This window comes from Coregonus lavaretus (genome assembly GCF_964263955.1).
Source record: "Coregonus lavaretus genome assembly, contig: HAP1_SCAFFOLD_716, whole genome shotgun sequence".
NCBI lineage: Eukaryota > Metazoa > Chordata > Actinopteri > Salmoniformes > Salmonidae > Coregonus > Coregonus lavaretus.
Genome location: NW_028161759.1, coordinates 180,711 through 192,500, shown reverse-complemented (window position 1 = coordinate 192,500; position 11,790 = coordinate 180,711). Strand labels below are relative to the sequence as shown.

The 11,790-nt window shown below is 44.5% G+C and overlaps 1 protein-coding gene across 1 annotated transcript; it reads right to left on the bottom strand.

The window, feature by feature from the left end:
- Positions 1–2,345: 2,345 nt before the first annotated feature.
- On the bottom strand, positions 2,346–9,575 carry LOC311120136 (uncharacterized protein). The gene is made up of 6 exons (XM_084194754.1): positions 9,432–9,575; positions 7,068–7,420; positions 6,815–6,890; positions 6,484–6,562; positions 6,013–6,193; positions 2,346–5,920 (listed from the first exon to the last, which is right to left on the bottom strand). Exons 2-6 carry the CDS (start codon positions 7,416–7,418, stop codon positions 5,354–5,356), a joined length of 1,254 nt encoding a protein of 417 aa, XP_084050880.1. The 5' UTR covers positions 7,419–7,420; positions 9,432–9,575; the 3' UTR covers positions 2,346–5,353.
- Between the last annotated feature and the right edge of the window lie 2,215 nt (positions 9,576–11,790).

Below are 11,790 nucleotides of genomic sequence, written 5' to 3'. Positions count from 1 at the left end.
TGGACGGGGCCATGTACCGTCAAATCTTGGGTGAGAACCTCCTTCCCTCAGCCAGGGCATTGAAAATGGGTCGTGGATGGGTATTCCAGCATGACAATGACCCAAAACACACGGCCATGGCAACAAAGGAGTGGCTCAAGAAGAAGCACATTAAGGTCCTGGAGTGGCCTAGCCAGTCTCCAGACCTTAATCCCATAGAAAATCTGTGGAGGGAGCTGAAGGTTCGAGTTGCCAAACGTCAGCCTCGAAACCTTAATGACTTGGAGAAGATCTGCAAAGAGGAGTGTGACAAAATCCCTCCTGAGATGTGTGCAAACCTGGTGGCCAACTACAAGAAACGTCTGACCTCTGTGATTGCCAACAAGGGTTTTGCCACCAAGTACTAAGTCATGTTTTGCAGAGGGGTTAATTGTTGTTATTCTGTCTCTCACTGTTCAAATAAACCTATCATTAAAATTATAGACTGATCATGTCTTTGTCAGTGGGCAAACGTACAAAATCAGCAGGGGATCAAATACTTTTCCCCCTCACTGTATGCATCCACCAGATAGACATTTACTCAGTGTAGTGTTATGCAACTGTACAATGAAGGTAGTAGATTTCATGTTGATGTCATGTAGTAAACAAGCACATAGATTACATAGTAGAGGAGGCAGGCCAGGCAGCAGCTGGGAGGAGGAGGATAACCCCCCCCCCCCCCCCCAGATTACTGAGGCTCAGTCTAATAACAGACCCAGTTGCCCACTCCCTGTTACCCCCCTTTCTCTCTCTCTCTCTCTCTCTCTCCTCCCTCCCCCTCTCCGAAATGTACAGGCTCTAAATCCGCACCCCATCGAGTCACATCTGCTCCCTCGGTGCTGTAAACTGCTCTTTAGGACAACCCAACATACCAACACCCTCTAGCCCAACATACCAACACCCTCTAACCCAACATACCAACACCCTCTAGCCCAACATACCAACACCCTCTAACCCAACATACCAACACCCTCTAACCCAACATACCAACACCCTCTAACCCAACATACCAACACCCTCTAGCCCAACATACCAACACCCTCTAACCCAACATACCAACACCCTCTAACCCAACATACCAACACCCTCTAACCCAACATACCAACACCCTCTAACCCAACATACCAACACCCTCTAACCCAACATACCAACACCCTCAAACCCAACATACCAACACCCTCTAACCCAACATACCAACACCCTCTAACCCAACATACCAACACCCTCTAACCCAACATACCAACACCCTCTAGCCCAACATACCAACACCCTCTAACCCAACATACCAACACCCTCTAGCCCAACATACCAACACCCTCTAACCCAACATACCAACACCCTCTAACCCAACATACCAACACCCTCTAACCCAACATACCAACACCCTCTAACCCAACATACCAACACCCTCTAACCCAACATACCAACACCCTCTAACCCAACATACCAACACCCTCTAACCCAACATACCAACACCCTCTAACCCAACATACCAACACCCTCTAACCCAACATACCAACACCCTCTAACCCAACATACCAACACCCTCTAACCCAACCAAACAACACCCTCTAACCCAACATACCAACACCCTCTAACCCAACATACCAACACCCTCTAGCCCAACTTACCAACGCACTCTAACCAAACATACCAACACACTCCAACCCAACCAAACAACACCCTCTAACCCAACATAACAACACACTCCAACCCAACATAACAACACCCATGCATACACACGTAACAGAGAACTCAAAAACGAAATATTCAAAAGTGTCATTTATTAAAAGATTTTCCTTTTGTATCAACAATGTAAAAAGTACTCAGAAGAGTAACACAGAGTGACAGCAGAGTAAGAGTGAGAAAAAGAGAAATAGTGAGAGAGAGAAAGGGATTAACAGATATGAGGGAGGAGTGTGAGAGAGAGAGAGAAGGAGATTAACAGATATGAGGGAGGAGTGTGAGAGAGAGAGAGAAGGAGATTAACAGATATGAGGGAGGAGTGTGAGAGAGAGAGAGAGAGAGAGAGAGAGAGAGAGAGAGAAAGAGAAAAGGGCAAGAGAAGAGAGGGGAAGGATAGAGAGGGGGATGAGGGAAGGAGGAGTAGAGAGGGGGACTACAGCGTCTACTAAGATATAAAAAAGGCAGTTGAAATAAACAAGACATATTATTTCTGACCAATCAGCGGTGGTCTCTGCAGTAGAAAACATACATGGAAAAGAGAACACAAAAATCAGTGCAATCAGTTTCTCTGTCAAAAAACAGCTGTATAAAAAACACAAGTAGGTAGAAGTGGCCCTTTACCACAGGCCCAGGGTCAGGTATGTTTTCAACCCCTAATGGTAAAAGTTAGGATTGGGGGTAGGAAAAACCTGATCATAGACCTGTGGTTAAGAGCAACTTATACCTCAAGCATAAAAACATCCCCCAGCCCCAAGTAAAGACGGTAGGTAGGTAACATGGAGGCTACCAGTAATTGTGTGTTCAGTTGTGGCTCTCCTTGGAGAAAGCTATAGGGAGTATGGGATGCAACCATATTAACTTGTATTAGCAGTGCTTTACTGGAAGCTCTGCATATAAACAGTTTATTAAGCATAAGTCAACTCTTTGTAAACCATGTATCATGTACCCCAGTTATTTCCTCTGTAGCTCAGTTGGTAGAGCATGGCGCTTGCAACACCAGTGTAGTGGGTTTGATTCCCGGGACCACCCATACATAAAATGTATGCACGCATGACTGTAAGTCGCTTTGGATAAAAGTGCCTGCTAAATGGAATATATTATTATATTATTATTATTCATTAGTAAATACATGTGTATTAATTATTTGTTATGAGGAATATATCAATCATGTTTCATTCAGGTTTATTTTAGACAGTTATGTATAGCAGCATGATGATGGTGCAAAATAAATATTCATACTGTCTCCCTTTTAGCTTTGATCCTCACATGTTTTTCAAGTTTGAGGAGCACCAAGAAGCACACAGGAGATAGCAAGCGCAGCTCATATCCTCCAGTCGGACCAACCTAAATAATGAACTATAGAATACACCCCAAAGAGGCAACTGTTAATCTAAAAACGTAAATAAATTAGCCACTGTTGTTAGTTCATAGAAGACTATGACGTATATGTATAGAATACTGTTGTGTTGTACACATGACCACTGCACTGGTTGCAGTAGAGGTTGCCTTGTTGTTGTGGGATCTGTATGTAGCTAGTTTTGCCCAACATACCCCTGGAAGCCAGATAAGAGATTGAAGACAGGAATTAGGCGTTGTGTACTGTGTTATTCGACTAATTGTGTACTGTGCTATTAAGAAAGACAAGCAAACAATCAAAATGTAGAAAATGCTTTGAAATAATAAAATGCTTTGTTTTTTGTACACATCCTATTTGGTAAAGGCACAGTAGTCCAAAAGTCCAATCATCCCCCAAAAATTTGTCCCATCATAGCAGTAAAAACCACAAACAAACTGTTGTACAGCAACTTTCCCAAGAGCATCCCAAAGCCATCGGTCAACCAATCGCAAGTTCACAGACAGAGAAACACAGCTGCCAATTAATAAATAAAGGTAATAAATAAATGCAGCGTTGTCAAGTCAACATGTCTGTCTGACTGTGAGTGTGCTCTTCTCTCAGGATGATATTTAGAGTCTCTCACTGAGCCATTTAAAGGATTAAGTTGTCCCTAGAAGCTGATCTAAGGTCTGCTTGGTATTCTATCCTCTACCGGTTAGGCCATTGAAATTTGATTTACTGTTTAACGGATGCCCCGCTTCACATTTCTCCACACAGAATAAAACCCAGTTGTGTTTCATTCGTTTCAGTCATTATCGATCTTCACCCAAAACACCTCGTATTCGTCCTCACAAACAGATTGTGTCATGTTGGTGGATTGACATGGAATAGATTCTAAACCCCTTTAGACTTCAGTAGAGGTCATTGCCACGTCCTCTTAGATGTTATTCAGCTCTAGAGGTCATTCAGTAGTCTAATGGCATCTGACTAGTTGGATCATTCCTCACTTCTATCCGTAATGCCTCTGTCTATTGAACTGTCTGTCTGCTGTTATTCACTGGAAGTATCATCTCTGAGGAGTAAGACATAAAATATTGGTTCCGTTCATTCCAGGAATATAACTATCCTTAATCCCCAAATCTTATCCCACCTGTCCTCCTAACCATCTTCTCCTCGTCACCTCTAACCTCCTTGCCTCCACCCACCTGAAACCCAAATATCATTAAGCCAACAGCATTTCGATTAAGTTTGCATAGTGGCATTTTCCTTTTCTTAAGTGGAGTAAGAGAGTATATCATTCGGTCAATCAGAGATCCAATATTCTATGAACAAGGGTTGGGCTTTAAGAGGTGTTTACCAACCTTCCAGATCTACAACCACTATTTGTGCAAAAAAATCAGATTGTTATGGAACTGTGATTATGATTTGAAGGACACATTCTGTCCTCATGTAGCAATAACTGTAGTCTCTCAGATATCGTTCGCATTAATGGTCCTAATTGCGTTTAGGTAGTTGCAAAAGGTCCATCATTAAGGAAACACATCAAATGGCTGCAGTCCAAATTCAAAGTAGACAGCCCTCGGCCCTAAACCCTCAGCCCTTGAATTATGTTTTACATCGTCACATCCGAGTGTACCTTAAATGTCCCTTGCCTAAGCGAGGGAGAGTGATGATCGGAGAGGCAACGTCCTTAGTGGAAATCTTGAAGTTGAGCTTAAAAACAACCAACCTAAAGCTATTCATGTACCTAGCAAGCTAACATAGCTAGCTAGCTACAGTTACCCATAGCTGGCTAACTAGTTTTATAGTTTGGTCATTTATTCCAATACATTTCAGAATTCCAAAAAATATGTTTATGAAGCTAGCTACGTTTTATAGGCTCCTCACTACGAGACTATATTTTTTAGCAAGCTAGCATCATAATTCTGTCTGACAGGCCGAAAATGCAGCCGTGTTGATTAAATGTGACACTTCGCGGCCACTGGAGTATGACACTTGACTACAGTTTGCATTTAATTGTGCGTCATATCAACCCCACAAGTTCTTCACTCGCTCCCTCAAGCTAAATCGAGTGCCGAGGGGGCAACGTTAGTGAATTGGACCTCCACTTAAGATGGCAATCAAACTGTATCCGGTTTCGAAGGGGATTCCCCCAAGGGAAAGTGTCTAGTGCAAGGGCTGAGGGGGTACAAAAAATAAAGTGTTTGGACTGCAGCCCATTTCCACCACCCTGACTCTCCCTATCACAGCAGCTTTAGCATGTTGACATAGTCACACTAGCCTGCTGGTCGGAGCGTGCTCAGTGCATCAAGTCTATAAAGGGGCGGGGTTAACCCTGCTCTTACGCTCCACCCTTTTCAAAGGCTTTGTCGTGATTGAATGAGCCTGGCCCCGCCCCTGACAGGTCTTTAAGGTATTTTTCCCAGTCTTCCCGGCAACAGGCTGGCTTTGGCACCCAATTGGCTGCTGCTGGCTTTGGAGGTTGTTGAAGGGTGTGGTGGAAGAGATTACGCTGTCCTGCATGGCTGGACTGCCCCTGGTGGTGGGAGGTGGTATGGCAGGCAGCAGCTGTTTCCCCTCCCTTGGTCTCCAGGGGGAAAGGATGGGTGCTATGAGGACCGAGGTGGGACCGGGCTCAGAACAGAGACCCGCTTTGTTGCTCGATGACTCTCCCTCTCCCTCTTTGCTCTCCTCATCTTCCTTTCTCTCATTCTCCTGGTCGCTGGTGGGGTCCTGGGGGTGTGGGGGTACCCCTGAAGCTGCCGAGGGGACATCTCCCCCCTCCTTCCCCCTCTCCTCTCTTCCACCGGTGTTGAGCCTCTTAAAGAGTACTGGAGGAGGGGTGTCAGAGTCTGTGTCTGACCAACTCAGTCTGCGCTTCTGGAGAGAGACAGAGAGAATTATTCAGCCACAACTTGTTATCAACATATTATTGTGTGTGCGCGCGTGCGTGTTTGTTTGTGTGTTCTCACCTTGACAGGGATGTGCGACTGGTCTCTGTGCTTGTGTGGGGGGGTGCTGCATGGGGTGTCCCGGAGTGAGAGGTGAGGGGGGGAGAGGGTAGGGGCGGTAGGTGGGGCCAAGGGGGACACCTGTGGAAACCACATCTTCAGCATCGTCTCCACCTGGAGAAGAGTGTTCATATACTTCTCCCTACGGAGGTGGAGAGAGAGGGGAAGGAGGGGATTGAGAGATAGAGAGAGGAGGATTAGAAGGTTTAGAAAACAACCATTCTAAGAATAGCATAGACATTAACATTCCTGGTCTCATCTAACGTTACTAAACACAGATCCAGACTAAATACAGTTCTCTCTATAAACATTCAAACTGGACTTCTTATTATGAAAGTGATCTTTTTCTGCTGTTGTGACAGAATGCTGAAACTGAGTAGTGCAGGGTTGAGTCCAGTAAGCACATAAACAGGTGTGTGTGTGTGGTCTTACCCGATGTTGGGTCTCCGTAAGATCCCTACGATCCTCTGGATGCGGTCCATGGCTGCGCTCTGCTGGAAACTACTCAGACCTGTCAATCAAATACATAATCCTCCAGTCAGCATTCACAGTGTAACACTGTCAGACACACTCCAGACACACACACACCAATATGCCTACAGATGAAAACTACAGACACAGTAGCTGCAGACTAGATCAATACAGACTAGATCAATAATACAGACTAGATCAATACAGACTAGATTATTACAGACTAGATCAATACAGGCTGGCTCAATACAGGCTGCAGCATCACACACCAGTGTAGGAGAATGGTGCTTACCACGGTCAAATCGTCCCCCCTTCAGTCCATTCAGCAGCTCCAGTAAGGGCCTGACAAACCCCTGCAGCTCAGCACACTGAGAGAGAGAGAGAGAGAGAGAGAGAGAGAGAGAGAGAGGAGGGATGATTATTAATGGGGTACAGTACTGTGGTCAAGCTGTCTCTGAAGTTGGTTCAGTCTCAATATCTGAAGGAAGACAAGTTATGTATCCCTGTCTTCCATCCCAATCTCTCTATCTCTCTCTGACATTCACCTTCTGGGCAAAGAGCAGGTCTCCTTCTGTCTTCTCTCTCTCCGTCTCGCTTGTTCTCTCTCTCTCAGCTGTGACCCTGGGGTGACCTCCAGTAACCTCTGACCCCCGTGACTCATCCTCCTCACGGTCGGTGAAGCCGTCACACGCCCACTGGGACTCGGGACTGTCTGCCCCGGCACTCCCGTCGCCCCTGACCATGCCCCCAGTGCCGAGGATGACGGAGGGCGAGCGTTCGGACAGGAAGACGTCGGTGTCATCCTCCGCCTGCTCAGAGTGGCTGAACAGGTAGCTGTCACTGGAGCTCAGTGAATCAACGGAGGGCTGGGAGGAAGTGCTGCCCTGCGATTGCATCACTGTGGGTTTGGAGAGAGAGGGGGAAAGGGGGGAGAGGAGAGAGAGCAGGGGGGAGAGGGGTAAGGAGAGAGAGGATTTAGAAGAACAGCCAAGTAACAAAATGTGCCCTCTATGACAACAGCCAAATGACATTGTATATTCAACTGAGAGAAAGAAAAATACAACCCATATTTATGTTTATTTATTTTCCCTTTTGTACTTTAACTCTTTGCATATAATATGACATTTGCAATGCCTTTATTCTTTTGGAACTTTTGTGAGTGTAATGTTTACTGCAAAACATTTTGGGGGGGTTATTTCACTTTTGTTTATTATCTATTTCACTTGCTTTGGCAATGTAAACATATTTTCCCCATGCCAATAAAGCCACTTAAATTGAAGTTGAATTGAAAGAGGAAGAGGGACATTGCTGTGGAAATTGCTATAGGGGAGACATTTCTTTTAAATCCTACAACCCAAAAATAATAACACCAATTCAAAATGGTGGGTCTACCAGTGGCCTAGTTTAACATGATGTAGAGCGCGACTGGGGGTATGCAGTAGGCACACAATGGCAGTGCATGTCTGGCTCCCATTGAGGAGAGAGAAGATGGGGAAAGAGAGTGTGAAACGTGAGGGGGAAGGGTGCGAGTAGAATAAGCAGTAGTAGAATCCAATAAGGCAGGCTGGGTCTCTCTCTCTCTCTGCCTCCCTCTCCTCTGCCTCTGGGGTTCTCTCTCTCTCACCCCTCCCATCTGTCTCGCTCTTTCTCTCCATCCCCCTCACTCTGATTCACTCACTATACCAACCCCCTTCTCTCAGTTTCTGTATGCCTCCCATCTCTTCCTCTCCTTTTCTACCCTCTAACCCCCTCCTCTTTGTGAGTTTACTGCTGTAGACAGTCCTCCTCTCTCCTTTCCTTCCTCTCTAACCTTCTCTCTCTCAATTCAATTTCAATTGAAGGGCTTTATTGGCATGGGAAACGTATGTTAACATTGCCAAAGCAAGTGAGGTAGATAGTAAACAAAAGTGAAATAAACAATAAATATCTCTCTCTCTTTAATCTGGGAGTCCCTGTTGGTTCGTGACCTCAGACTACACTAAGAGGGGTAACTTGAGCACACTGGTATCTCCACACACAAAGTCTAACGCCCACCACCTAAAAATACACACTTTTCTAGCTACACCCTCCACTCACACAAATGTACACACACACACAAAACATACACATAGATACAGTCTCGCCACGCACATTCTGCTAGAAAGTAAACCCTCTGTGATAATAGTCCCTCTGCAATGTACACACACACACACACTTCACTGTTTAATAGTCTGTCGCAGAAGTTGTGATTTTTACAAGAAAGGGACCACAGTACACTTGGGTAACATAATTGTAACAATCCTAAAAACTAATATAACAGATTGATTATAACTCTGGTATAACTATTTCCTGGGACCTGTGCTGTCCCAATTACGCCTATCATTTAGATAGACTTTGTGGGAATGTATAGATGAATGACTGGATGCATGCCAATATTATGTAATACAAAGACGTAACATGGACCAATGGATCAACCCACTGCATCATATGAGACAAAACTGATATACTCCTCCTGCCATTCCGTAGCTTTTCTTTTTCAGTGTTTGTGTGTGTGTCTGTGTCTGTGTCTGTGTTGGCCCGGCCCCGTGTAGGTATGTAGGCTGCAGGGGAATTTCACTGTGTCTCAGGTGGTGTGTGTGTGTGTGTGTGTGCGAACACTGACACATGTAATATATGATGTTAAAGTCTGACGTTGACAAAGGTCCAGCAATTGTTTCATGCTTTTAGAATGAACGCTAGCCTACAGCTCTATAACACTGTAATAAATCAACCAACAACGATGAAACAACTCAGGAGTAGACTAGCCTACACCAAACACAACGAACGTAATTAAGGAAACATTGTATCATGTCTCTGGAATAGCCTATCACAGTTAATTCTGTAACCCGCGCAGGAATGTAGCAATGTAACATTTTAAAGAGGACACTCACCTGGAATATTGCAACAAAATAACAGCAGTAGAGCCGCCAACGGTTGCCAGAGCGGCTTTGATAACGTCTATCTCCGTAGTCTACTTGCCGATATTTGCCTCAGACTCGTTGGAACATCAGGTCGGCAGTCTACTTCCTCTCACGTTCGCGGGACGTTCATTGGTTTGCCTCTTTGCTAGTTCTTTCTATCTCCACGGTTTACGAGCGTCAACATGTGCACGGATACACGTGCCCACATTTGTTCGTGCCCTATTGGTTGGTCGTCTGAAGATACAAACTCCATTGGTGGAACCATGCAGCCAGTGATTTCTTTACTGCCTGCTGATTGGTGGGTCCGCGTGGTACTCAAAGCCCCGCCCATACATGTGGAGCTCGTGGTCAGGGCTGAGTGGGTAGTCTACTCGTGCCTCAGTCTACTACGGCTGAGCGGTGTAAACACACGCGCAGGCTTGAACCCCCACCCCAACATTTTAGGCCTATAGAGTTATTATAATAAATGCCTAAAATAAAAAGGAGTTATACTGTATAAAATATTTAGGATAGAGGCGTAGGCCAATAGGATGACTATTTTGTACCAGATGGTCTAGTCCTAAATGCTATATTAGGCAGGCCTATAACTCTGAGTAAACTGGTTGGCCATCGGTTCTCTCATGGACATGGGAAGTGCGCACGTGAATACGCGGCACCAAGCAAGGTCACCTCTCACATGGGGTCTGGAATAGAGTTCTGTTCTCATCGTTCTGATCTAGAGAAACACAAAACCAGTCATTATCAACGTATGAAATAGGCTACCTCGGAACAGAGAGGAGAACAAAGATCATATTGATACAGTTATTATGGGCTGCAGCAGCCTGTAGAATCCATGCCAGTATGTTTTTTGGTGAATGTGGCTGTTCATGTTGTTTTGTACTGTATAATGTTAATGTTAGGCAATAATGGTTTTCAATAAAGCAGAAATGTGCAGATGTGTTTTCAATAAAGAGATGTGTGGACAGGTAACACAAAGTTCCCAACGATACGAATATTCTCTTCACTCACTGTATGTTTTATGGTAAAATAGTAAACACTTTTGGATTTGATATGGTCTTCTAGGCATGGAAAGCCAATACAGTCACAGAGGCATATAGCATAAGGTGCTTAGGGACCTAAAGCTTTCCATCCCCCAATACATACAGCTAAACATGAACCCAACGACCCTCCTCTTCACCATGCAACACACATACGCTCGCTTGCACACACACACACTTGTGTATTTGTGTATTTTATTCCTCTTGATTTTTAATTAGATATCTTTAACTCTGCATTGTTGGGAAGGACTCGTAAGCAAGCATTTCACGGTAAAGTCTACACCCGTCGTATTCGGCACATGTGACAAATACAATTTGATTTGATTGATTTGACACACACACACATACACACACAGACCATACCACATCATACCACACACACACACAGAACAATAATGTATATGCTACTCTTTATTTAATAAAGACGTTAATTGCTTTAATGTGAAACAATAACTAATTTCAGATTTTCTGGGGTTTTTCTGGGTGTGTATACAGTGTATAGCATATAGTATATGTAGTGTGAGGATACTTCCACCCCCATACATCCAGCTCACTGTGAACTCAGCAACACTCCACTTCAACATGCAACATACACAACCTGGTCATTTCCCATTCACTCTCCCTGTTGGCGAAAACCTGTCCATCGATATTATCTACCATCATATTGCTCTAAAAATGTGTTTTTAACACAAAGTATTTAAATCGTACAGCAACGTATAAGCTACTTTTTTATTTAATAATATCTTAATTGTTTTGATGTGAAACAGGAATCACTTTCAGATTTGCTGGTGTTTTTCTGGGGTGTTTTTCTGGGGTGTACAGCATATAGAGTGGGGAGAACAAGTGTCACGGATTCTGCCGAGGATGCTCCTCCTCCTTGCTCGGGCAGGCTTCGGCGTTCGTCGTCCCCGGAGTACTAGCTACTGCCGTTCGATGTTATCGGTGTTTGTTTAGTTTTGTCTGTATTGTTTACACCTGTTCGTCATTATGTTTAATTGTTTCCCTTATATTATCCCTGTCTCTCATCAGGACTTTGTGTGTGATTGTTTTTCCCTTCACGGTTGTCATTTTAGTGAGCGGGTTATTTCCTCCCTGCGTGGAGTTATTTCTGTGTTCTTTTGGATCCTTATCGGATTAAAGTACGTGTCCGAGAGTTCTGTGTCCTGCGCCTGACTTCTTTTACCGCATCTTACCGACAGTCGTGACAACAAGTATTTGATACACTGCCGATTTTGCAGGTTTTCCTACTTACAAAGCATGTTTAGGTCTGTCATTTTTATCATAGGTACACT

Excerpts from the sequence above, each read along its gene's own strand:
- LOC311120136 (XM_084194754.1), bottom strand. The coding sequence starts at position 7,418 with ATGCAATCGCAGGGCAGCACTTCCTCCCAGCCCTCCGTTGATTCACTG. Across the intron at positions 6,563-6,814 it reads GGGGGGACGATTTGACCGTG|GTCTGAGTAGTTTCCAGCAG; the intron begins GTAAGCACCATT and ends TTTGATTGACAG. Across the intron at positions 6,194-6,483 it reads TTACGGAGACCCAACATCGG|GGAGAAGTATATGAACACTC; the intron begins GTAAGACCACAC and ends CCACCTCCGTAG.